Source organism: Calliphora vicina, chromosome 2 (genome assembly GCF_958450345.1).
Source record: "Calliphora vicina chromosome 2, idCalVici1.1, whole genome shotgun sequence".
Taxonomy (NCBI): Eukaryota; Metazoa; Arthropoda; class Insecta; order Diptera; family Calliphoridae; genus Calliphora; species Calliphora vicina.
The window spans coordinates 2468064-2479464 of record NC_088781.1 but is presented as its reverse complement, the minus strand read 5'-3'; the positions used below and the strand labels follow the sequence as shown (position 1 = coordinate 2479464).

Genomic DNA, 11401 nt, shown 5'->3' with positions numbered 1-11401 from the left:
TATGTGTAATAAATTCATCATTCATTTTAATATAATTTTCTAAAAAAAAAAACAAAAGTATTTTCATTACATTAAATTTAAGGCGTATTTGAAAAAAAACTATGCTTAAAATCTTTTGAGAAATCTGACGATTCAGTTCTACTTTTCAAATAAAAAATTAATTTAACTCAAATTTTAAGCGATTGTCTAATGTCTTTGCCATTTTTGGTTATAAATATCTATAATTCTTTTATTTTACGCTCGCCTCAATGTATACTTTAAATATGTTGTACATTTCATTCATTTAACTTTCTTATCACAGTGGCTATCACATTGAATTGTATTTGTAAATAAAAAAACAAAAGTTGTTATATTTTATAGACCCATAATCACGTAATAATGATTATATTTACTCATAACGGAGTTAAGGTAGGATCACACGATTGCCGCAATGAACCAATTTAATACAAATTTTATTGTGCTGAATTGGGGCCCAATAAAGAAATTGTCCCAATCAAATTCTCTGCAGTCACATGATTGCTTCATTTTATATAAATTTGATTGTCGTAAATTGGCGCAAAGCGATTTAGTGGCAATAATTGTCGCATTGCAGTCACACGATTGTTCTAGTTTACGGCAACTCAGAGAAACAGCTGTTGTGCTAGATGTTAAATTTTGTTTTGTTTACATAAATGTAAAACCAATCTATTTTTGAAAAAAATATTTGTTAAATAAAAAAAGAAAATTGCGTCGGCCTTAATTATCATATAAAAAAATTAATAAAGAAATGTTAAAAGATGTATGTGGGTCAGAGAGTGGCTCACAAAAACAATATTTCATTTACAAAAATTAATATTGGCGCTAATTGTCTTCTTTGATTGCCGCACTAGAACACAATAAATATTGGTGTATTTTTAACTTTTTTATTGGTGCATGTTGCCTATCAAGCATTCACATGATTGCCGTACCAGGGTTGCATTTGATTGGGCCAAATAAGCACAATATTGTTGTGGTTTGACATATGAGCCAATAAGTTGTGAAATCACACGATTGACGTATAAAATAGACCAATAATTGGTGCATTGAGGCAATCGTGTGATCCTACCTTTAGAATAAGAAATACGAAATGTAAAAGGAATAAAGTATTTCAGTCCGGACCCCCTTAATTATTAACACCCATTAATGAATAGCATTGAATAAAATCGCTCTAAACCAGGATTATGTGATAAACATATTAATTTGTTCCTTACGATTTAAATAAAACCATACTCTCTGAATAGATTCAGAATTAAAGAAATCATTCTAATAAAATAGGTTATCAGAAAGGTGTACTTTAGTTACAACTTTGCTTTTAAGCTCCTTTAAAATTTGAAATTAGTTTAGCTTCAATAAATTATAACAAGTTAAACGTCACACGATGTGATTTGTTGGTTTTACAGTTTTATTAAAATTTAGTTTGTGTTTTAAGTATTTTATTTAAATGAAAATATTTTTAAGTACATTTCAAGAAACCTACATTAATAAATTTCTGTGTAAACATGGTCAATCAAACACTATAATGAATAGTTTATCTATAGTTGTCCATACATTCCTACAATTTCCCATGACCAATTAATTAATATAACCACTTGCAACTACTCAAATTCAAACATATCGACATTTTTTTTTTTAAATTTTTAGAAATGACAACGAGTGTGATTATCGCAATCAAATACAAGTGACTCTCAAACTGTCGCAAATGTTTTTATATTTTGTTAACCATAAATCAAATTGATAAACAATTATTAAAAAATTCCTTATCTATAGCAAATGAAAATAAACAAATAAATAAAAATCTGATCTGTTTGGAAAGTTGATAATGACCACTAATACAAACAAAAAATACTCGTACAATAAAGAGAAATGCACACAGAGCGGAAACTAGAAAGAAACTCAAACAAAAAATTACATAAAATAATCACACATACGCACTGTGGTTCCAAATCAAAATCCAGGTGGACAAAATTATGAAAATCGGTATCTTCAGAATTTAGAAAAACTATGTCTTTTTGGAAGCTGACAATCCGCTCTCCTCCAATACAAATGGGATTTGCAATTGGACATTTCGTTTTCTCGACAGAAGCGCCAGAAGTTCAACAAATTTTGAATCATATTTTTTTTAATATTTTACTGCTTTACTAAATTAGATATATCTCAATTGTTTTACGATATAGAAATTCCTACTTCAAAACATAGATAAACATTGATATAAGCTTTTATTAAGTGTATATCTTATATTTATGGGCCTCTCAATTTTCCTGTTATAGTCCTTAAAACTTGGGTCTCAAATATACTGATATTTTTTTTCTTCTAAGAATATTAAATAGCTTGCCAAAAAAATAGACCGTCGAAGCCCGTCCAATGACTATATACATCGTTTAAAGAAACTTCTGGGGAATGTCTTTGTAAACAAATTGTAGCCGCCAGCACCCGCCGAAATACTTTTTTTTTAATTTTTACGGAATGGAATTTTTAGAAATATTTCTTTATTTATTATTGATTTTTATATATCTAGACCCTACTTTAACTTGAAAAAAAGTTTATATTGATCTTTTAAACATTCTTTTTTTGGAATCGGAGATACCAATTCTATATAAAAAGAGCGCCAAATAATTTGTCCCACCTAGATTTTGATTTGGAACCAAAGTGATACGAGTGTGGAATTTCTTTTTACACAGTTTTTTTTACTAATACATTCTCACCACTTAGGGTTTTGACAGGAGAGTTTTCGATTTTTGAGTATTTATATATGTATGTTAATACTTAATCGAATATTGAACATAAAATTTGTTGCTATTACAACGTTGTAAATTACACGGGTTCGTTCTATCGTCTAAATATTTAGGGTACACTAAGTTTATAAAAAATAATGATAAACTATAATCTAAAATATCTACTGAATCGGCCAAGGTAGACTTTGATGGTCTGTACGATGAGAAATAAATTAAGGTTACCATAATGTTACATAAATCTCAGATATTACATTTAAGTTCGAACAAAACCTGTTTTTTAAAACCGAAATCGAAGCGTACCTTTAATCATTGGCCAAATTCGAAACAAACCGCAACTTTTCTTGATTTTTCATCTTAAACAGAAAATGGTTTCTTTCTAGATGTTTTTTCTAATATGTAATAGTTTTCTTAGATGTTTTCATTTATTATATTCTAATGCTTATTTATCCTTTCAAATTCCGTAGTTTAAACATTCGGTTTTGTTATTCGGCTAAATGTTTCTAAATACCGAATATTGGGCCTAATTAATTAGAATATTCTGTCAGATTCTAAAATCTTTGCAAATATTGCCCAACACAATTAATTAATTTTAAAAATACCCCAGCATGATTTACAATCATGCATGTACAACATTTTCAAAACATAAACAAATAAAAAAAAATTGCAAAAAAAAACAAACAAAAAAGTACTCTAATCTATCAATATTTATGTTTGCGGATGGACACACTTAACAAGAACAAAACATTATTAAAAACAATTTATATATTGCAATATTCCAATGACATAGAGATAAAATAAAACGAAACTGTGTCGAGTGATTAAAACCGATGAAATGAAAATCAGCTAAGCAAGAGTTTGATATAAAAAGGAGTGGTAACAAAATTTAAGAACCATAGTAAAACAACAATTCCCAACAACATGAAGTTATTTATAGTACTCGCTTTGACAGTGGCCACCGTTAGTGCAGCTAGCTTGGATTCTATTGTCCATCCAGGATTTCCAGAGGGCCGTATCATTAATGGTCAAGAAGCCGCCAAAGGAGAAGCACCCTTTATTGTTTCCTTAAAAGCCGGCTCCCATTTCTGCGGCGGTAGCATTATTGATGAACACTGGGTCGTGACTGCGGGTCATTGTTTGATCTACAGCAGCTTTGAGGTTGTTGCCGGTCTTCACAAACGTAACGATGAATCTGATGTCCAAATCCGCAAAGTTCCCAGCAGAGCCTTCCAAATTGCACATGAAAAGTATGGCGGCAATGTTGGCCCATACGATATCGGTCTTGTCTACATTGCTGAACCTTTCGATTTAGATGCTTTGGCTCGAGATGGTTCTGCTACTGTTGCTAAGATTAACTTGCCTTCTGGCAAATATTCACAAACCGGCAAGGGTAAGTTGTATGGTTGGGGACGTGATAATTCTGGTGCATTGCCCAATACTTTGCAAACTTTGGATGCTGACATCATTGGCTACACTCAATGCAAAGCTGCTTTGCCTAACTCTGCTCCTATAGATCCCGTGAACATTTGCTCCTACACTGCTGGCACCACCGATGGCGCTTGCAACGGCGACTCTGGTGGCCCATTGGTACGTTACACCCCAGATGGTGCTGAGATTGTTGGTATTGTGTCCTGGGGATATACTCCATGTACTACCAGCAAATACCCATCCGTATACACCATGACTTCGGCGTTCAACGATTGGATTCAAAAGACTATCGATAACTTCAGTGTTGTTGATATGCCCTATTAAGAATTTATAAGGACACGATTTAAATAAAAATGAGAATGATTAAACAATTTGTTTTATTTACCTATAAAATAACGCCTATTTTTGTATATTTTACTAAGACCTAACTAAGCTTTTTCTTTGGCAATATCAATGCAAATCAACGTTTAAATTCATTAAATTCAAAACTTGAATCGAAAAATAGAAAAATAAAAGGTCAACATTTTACAAAAAAACATAATTTTTAAACAATTTTGGAATTTTTCAAAAAATTTAAAATATAAAAAATAAAACCTCACTAAATTTTCAAAACTTTTATAACAATTTAAAAAAAGCTCAATTCTGTTACTGCATTACTTCATATTCTTTTTATAATTTTTTAAAAATTACTAAAAATATGTTGTTGTATGTGAATAAAAGAGAATGTAGCAGTTGTTAAGAACAAGAACAAATTGAATTGTTTGTCTCACATCAGATCATTAAAATCTTTGATCAATTTACAAGGTCTCTTATCAGTCATATTCTCATAATGTCCTAATACATCATGACTCGGCAGCTCGACTTAACGGACTCTAGGCATTAAGCGCAGGTCTCTGCTGGTTGGTTACAATAACACAATAAACATAGCATACAGAGTAGTATTATTTTAGGACACTTTTTGCTCGAAAAACAATAAAAACTATTGTGAAATATTAGGTCATTATGACAATATGAAATGATAAGAGACCTTGTGAATTGACCACATGTAATTAAAAATCACTATATAACTGTTATTTTGAGTGATTTATTTTTATCACAAAATATAAATCACAGTTTGATATGTATATGGACGAGTTATTTTCGATCTCTGCTATTATGACTAGAATGTTTTTTTTGTAAATTTCAGAGATGTTTATATAATGTACATATAATTATTTGCTTTATTCAGATGCCAACCAATGCTGGTTGTTCGTTAAAATACTTTTTTTATTTCCCTCTTAATCATTTCCGAAATATGAAGCAAAAATATATTTTTGCAAATGACAATGTGAAAAATATTAAAGAAATTGATTTGCTCTTATTTACTTAGAGTTAACGCCTATTTGACACCTATTTAAATATTTGTATAGTGTTGTTACCTTGGCTTAGTACTGTAATCATATTTTACAGTCGGGGGTGTGCATTATTAATTCATTCTATATCGTTTATCATTAATTGCATAAATTATTCTAATTCAATTATAGTTTCTTAATATTTTTAATTTTGTCTGTTTTATGTTTTGATATATTTGATAATGTTGGGTCTTAATTTAAAATCTATTTGATAAGAAACGTAAATATTCTGTAATAATAAATAAATAATGATGGCTATGATCGCGGCTATAAAATAACACTTTTTGTCAGAACTTAAAAAGCGACCTAATGGTGATTGTAAGCCTAGGTGAGGAAATACTACAACCGTTTTCAAAGATTTTGAAACACCCTCAAAATTTTGAGTTATTTTGAAAAAAAAATAGTTTTAGAGTAGGTCCGTAGTACCTCTAACTCACACAGTTTTATACCGATATCGACATTTTAAGCAAAGAATTGTATATATTCCAGGTTGACGAGCAACCTAACTGAAAAGTTTTTTTTATAATAACTTTTGAATTTGAGGGTGTTTCTGAAATTTTTAGACACAATTTGTAATGTACTCAGCAAGACCTCTAACCCAAGTTGGGTCGTTTTCCAAGTTTTTTTTTCCATCGTAACACCGTGTAATTTTTCGAGTATTCGGTTAATAGACATTTATTGATCGAATGATGTTATTTATTTTTATTCAATTATTCTAATGACAACCCTATTAAAAATAAACACTACAAAACGAGCTAATTTTTGCAGAAGCTAAAGAATTTATGAATACAAAACTAGGAAATATAATAACAAATAACGCCATAGCTCAAAAATTGTTAACTACATTACGGCAGTATCCATATTTTGGACCTAGCTCAACGTGGTGGTCAATATTCTGTTACTAATTTTCCAAAATGTTGTGGTTGGATGATTTACAGACTTACACTCTAAACACTCTAAAAAAAGTTTTAAGTTTCATCAATGTGCGATCCAATTAAACTACCGACCAACAATGAACCAAATAATTTTTCGTAGACAATCTGAAAAACAAACAAAGACTAATAAAATTCGTCTTGATGTTATCAGAGATTAACTAGCAGTTGATTGCATTACGAAGACATCAAGTGAATTCCATTTTTAGATTGATTAAATTAAATCGACAGTTAGTTTATGGCTGCACTTGACAAAAAAAATATTATTTTATTGAACCTAAGAGCAATATTTTCCCCATAATAAATAAAAAAAAATATATGAAGTGGTTTAAATGTTAAAGCAAACAAAAAGAATTTGTTGCACCGGAATAATGGTATAAAAAGACTTGTTATAAGCTGTTTAAAATCACAGTATTACAACTATACAAAACAACATGAAGTTATTAATCGTACTCGCTTTGGCAGTAGCCACCGTTAGTTCGGCCAGTTTAGATTTTGTTTCTAAACCGGGATTCCCAGAAGGTCGTATCATTAATGGACAAGAAGCTGCCAAAGGAGAAGCACCCTTTATAGTTTCTTTAAAAAGCGGTTCCCATTTCTGTGGTGGCAGCATCATTGACGAGCACTGGGTCCTGACTGCTGCTCATTGCTTGATCTATAACAATTTCCAAGTTGTTGCTGGTTTGCACCAACGTAACGATGAATCTGACGTTCAAATCCGCCAAGTTTCCGGCAAAGCTAATCAATTCGTACATGAGAAATATGGCGGCGGTGTTGGACCCAACGATATTGGTCTTATCTACATTGCTGAACCTTTCGATTTGAATGCCTTAGCTCGTGATGGCTCTGCTCCTGTTGCTAAAATTAACTTGCCTTCTGGCAAATATGAACAAACCGGCAACGGCAAATTGTATGGTTGGGGTCGCAACAATGCTGGTGTTTTACCCAACACTTTGCAAACTTTGGATGCAGACATCATTGGTTATACTCAATGCAAAGCTGCTTTGCCTAGCTCTGCTCCTATAGATCCTGTTAACATTTGCTCTTACACTGCTGGCACCACCGATGGCGCTTGCAATGGTGACTCTGGAGGTCCATTAGTGCGTTGGACTGCTGCTGGTGCTGAAATCGTTGGTATTGTTTCATGGGGTTATACTCCTTGTGCCACAAGTAAATATCCTTCTGTATACACCATGACCTCAGCCTATAACGATTGGATTCAAAATACTATTGCCAATTTAAATGCTGCTGATATGTCCAGTTAAGCAGTTAATATACATCAAATATGTGTATATAATAAAATAAATACGAGAAATTAATTACTTTTTTTTATTTCAAATAATTTCATCATTAATAGGAAATCGAAAAAAAAAACTTTTACTAAAATTTAAATATTCCGAACTTTAAAGTATTTTTTTAAAGATTCAGTGATTTGAAAAGTAAACATTTTTGAAAAATTCCATTTATTACAATTGTTGTTCGAAAATAATATTGTTGAGCTGTAACTATCGCGTGACTTCATCGAATTTTTTGATGATAGATAACAAGAAAAGTAAACAAATTTAATTAAATAGAGACCTCACAAAGAAACGTTTACTACTTTAGAGCGATATATCTGACATAACTATTTGTAGTGATTTGAACAAGATAATTAATTTTACTCTTTTAAAATTTAGCTGATTCATTGGATATATTGTAGAAGAATTGATGATTAAGATATTTTATTTTTTCATCCCTACATTAAAAATATGAGAGTTTAGATGTTATACATATATTTCTGCATACTAGGGAGTGCGCAAGTATGTTTAGGCATATTTGCAAATGGGATTACAAAAATCCATTGATCTCTTTGGTCAAGTAATACAACTTTCAGAAACTATCCAAACAAGTTATGCATAGACCTATAGTGATGATTTAAATAAAATGTCTTAGTATTCAGGACCGATATCGCCACTTTCCATTCCATTAAAAATATATTAAAATAAAATTCAACAATTTTACCTAGGCATACTTTTAAGTACATCTTACTGATATCGAAGATTTACTAACAGTTTATTTCATTAAAAAAATCATCAAGTGGGTCCATTTTTAGACTAATTAAGTTGAATCGGGGTGTTGTTTATAACACTACTTAACAAAAAAAAAAAAAAAATATATTTAATATATTTTTATTTAATGACATAAGTGTGCTATAAAAATAACAATTTACAGTGATGTGCAAAATACTAGATTATTAGTTTTAAAATTCCATGTTCAAAGACTTTATGCCATATATTTTTTAGAGAATAAACATATTGAAGGGACTCACAATCTACGTCATATCTTTGTATCGATGTATTGTTGTACAAGATTTCCTTGCAACTTTGGTTGTGAATCCCTTCCTTTTCATTAATGAACTTTTAGCTTTGAGATGTTTTAGATATCTTTTCGATCTACATAAGAATTTATAAAAATTAGTTTTGAAACGCATATTTGTAATTGAATCTTGTAAATTTATTTTGTTGTAGATTCAGCCATCTATTATTTAAAGCTGCACTGTATAGAAAATAGTTTAATGTGCTGTTTTTATAATACAAGCGAGTACTTTGAGTGGAAATTTTATATGTATTTTTTTTTTTATTACAATAACAAAACACATGTAAAATTTTTAATCAAAGCAATTGCTGGTATTATTAAAACAGCTCATAAGTGTTAGAGTAAACAAAAATATTAGTATATAAAGTCTAGTCGTAAACTGTTTGAAATCAGTAACAAAATGAAATTATTAATTGTATTCGCTTTAACAGTAGCCAGCGTTAGTGCGGCTAATTTGGATTTTATTGCGCAATCTGTCTTGCCAAAAGGTCGCATCCTCAATGGCCATGAAGCCGCCAAGGCAGAAGCTCCTTATATTGTTTCACTAAAAGGCGATACACATTTCTGCGCTGGCAGCATTATTGATGAACATTGGGTCTTGACAGCTGCTCATTGTTTGATTTACGACAGTTTTGAAATTGTGGCTGGTTTACACGAACGTGACGATGAATCTAATGTCCAAATCCGCAAGGTTTCAGGCGAAGACGTTCAACTTATTCATGACAAATTTATGGGCACAGTTGCACCTTACGATATTGGTCTAATTTACATTGAAGAAGCATTTGATTTAAAAACCTTAAGAGATGACGATTCTCCTACCGTTGCCAAGATTAACTTGCCGTCTGGCGAATATGCCCCAACAGACAAAGCTACATTGTACGGCTGGGGTCGTGACAAGAATGGTGATACGCCAAACACTTTGCAAACTTTGGATGTAGACATTATTGGTTACACTGAATGTAAAGACGCTTTCCCTATAGAACTGGGTTCTCAAGTTGATTCCAGCTCCAACATTTGCTCGTTCACCCCAAATACCATAGATGGTGCTTGCAACGGTGACTCTGGTGGCCCATTGGTTCGTTGCACTAGTGATGGCACTGAACTTATTGGCATTGTGTCGTGGGGTTTCATTCCATGCACCACTGAATATCCATCTGTTTACACTATGACTTCTGCCTACAATGATTGGATTCAGGAGACTATTGCAAATTTCGAATCTGCTAAGATTTCCAATTAAACAGTTTCGAAAATTCATAACAATAAACTAATAAAAGCAAATGTTTCTAAAATACATATGATTTTTGTTCTGGAATTTATTAATATTATTATTTTTTTTTCTTGTAAATAAATAAAGTAACTACTATTTTGTATTATGGTTATGCTTAAAATCTATAGATTTTCATCTTAATTTAAAATTTTGCTTGTATGTACTTACATCGTCCCATTTGATAAACTTTTCGCCGTCTTGCATAGCTTGGGAAACCTCTATGGATCCCGAGGATACATAGGTGCCGGTAGATAACATTGTGTGCTTTAAAACTTTCTTCCAATTGTCTGAAAATCTATGGCTTTAAATTCCGTTTGTCGCTAATTTACAAAATGTAAATGTTGTCTTTATTTGTCTTGTTGATTCTTTGCTGCTGTCGTTGTAGTTTAACTTTATAAATAAGTATTTTCTAGTTAAGAAAACTACATTACGAAACTATTTTACTGCTGCTGCTTAATACTCTGTACAACATCACAGTTTTCATCTCATTACGGCAGGAAAGAACAAAGTGGTAGCCCGAATACGAATGATACCAAAAGCCGTGCTTATTGCGAAACAATTGAAATGCATTAATAGTTTTTGCTTTTTATGTCTTTAATTTGTTTCTATTCTATTGTTGCTGTTAATAATGTTAATGTTACTGTTGTAGACAGTAGTTTATTATTTTACATTTCTCTAGTTGTAACTTTTGTTGTCGTCGGTGTTTCCTTGGAATACGAAATTTTTCATGGAAGCTGCAAAGATAAAGAAAATAAATACAAACAAATTAGCATTTTCTATGAATCTGGTTGTCGTCTATGTTGTTTTTGTTGTTGGAATAAAATAAAAATTAAAAGACTTAAAAAATTCTGGAAATTTTTTGAATACCGAAAAGTTTAAATTGAAACGAAAACAAAGTACCTTCACACAAAAGTGTAATAGATGTAAAAAAAAGATGATGATGTTGTTTGTTGTTCATGTTGAATGTAAATTAATTTTTAAGTGTTTTTCAATAATACTGACAGCATCGCATCGCATCTCATAAGTTACAATTTCCGGTATTGTTAATATTGTGGAATATAATTATTATAATTGATTTTGTGAACACTTAATAAAGCTAAGGCGATCTAAGGCAAAGGGACTATTGGAAACCTTTTTGTTTTGGATATTATGTATGCCACGTGTCTTTACGAGATATGGCGTAAAGTAATTAATACTTTTAATATAATCTATATTTAATAATTTTTAATATAATTTTCAATTCATACAGTTTATTCCAACAATGAATGTGTTTAATTTGTA

General features: G+C 31.0%; 4 protein-coding genes across 7 annotated transcripts in view; 3 read left to right on the top strand and 1 right to left on the bottom strand.

The window, feature by feature from the left end:
* Plc21C (Phospholipase C at 21C) overlaps nt 1-11401 on the bottom strand; it is a 108470-nt gene that overhangs the window by 49978 nt on the left and 47091 nt on the right. For all 4 annotated transcript variants that reach the window (XM_065499334.1, XM_065499336.1, XM_065499335.1 and 1 more), the window contains exon 3: nt 10289-10854. In XM_065499334.1, coding sequence (XP_065355406.1) covers nt 10289-10378 — 90 coding nt within the window. In that variant the 5' untranslated portion in view covers nt 10379-10854. The remainder of the gene's footprint in view (nt 1-10288; nt 10855-11401) is intronic.
* On the top strand, nt 3636-4546 carry LOC135951823 (lectizyme-like). Its single transcript, XM_065501557.1, has one exon. The coding sequence runs from the start codon at nt 3669-3671 to the stop codon at nt 4497-4499; it is 831 nt and encodes a 276-aa protein (XP_065357629.1). The 5' UTR covers nt 3636-3668; the 3' UTR covers nt 4500-4546.
* Nucleotides 6892-7817, top strand: LOC135951478 (lectizyme-like). The gene has a single exon (XM_065501133.1). It carries the CDS (start codon nt 6933-6935, stop codon nt 7761-7763), a length of 831 nt encoding a protein of 276 aa, XP_065357205.1. The 5' UTR covers nt 6892-6932; the 3' UTR covers nt 7764-7817.
* On the top strand, nt 9254-10245 carry LOC135951320 (lectizyme-like). The gene has a single exon (XM_065500954.1). The coding sequence runs from the start codon at nt 9254-9256 to the stop codon at nt 10088-10090; it is 837 nt and encodes a 278-aa protein (XP_065357026.1). The 3' UTR covers nt 10091-10245.

Bases quoted from the DNA above. Each gene is read 5' to 3' on its own strand.
- LOC135951823 (XM_065501557.1), top strand. From the start codon at position 3,669: ATGAAGTTATTTATAGTACTCGCTTTGACAGTGGCCACCGTTAGTGCA.
- LOC135951478 (XM_065501133.1), top strand. From the start codon at position 6,933: ATGAAGTTATTAATCGTACTCGCTTTGGCAGTAGCCACCGTTAGTTCG.
- LOC135951320 (XM_065500954.1), top strand. From the start codon at position 9,254: ATGAAATTATTAATTGTATTCGCTTTAACAGTAGCCAGCGTTAGTGCG.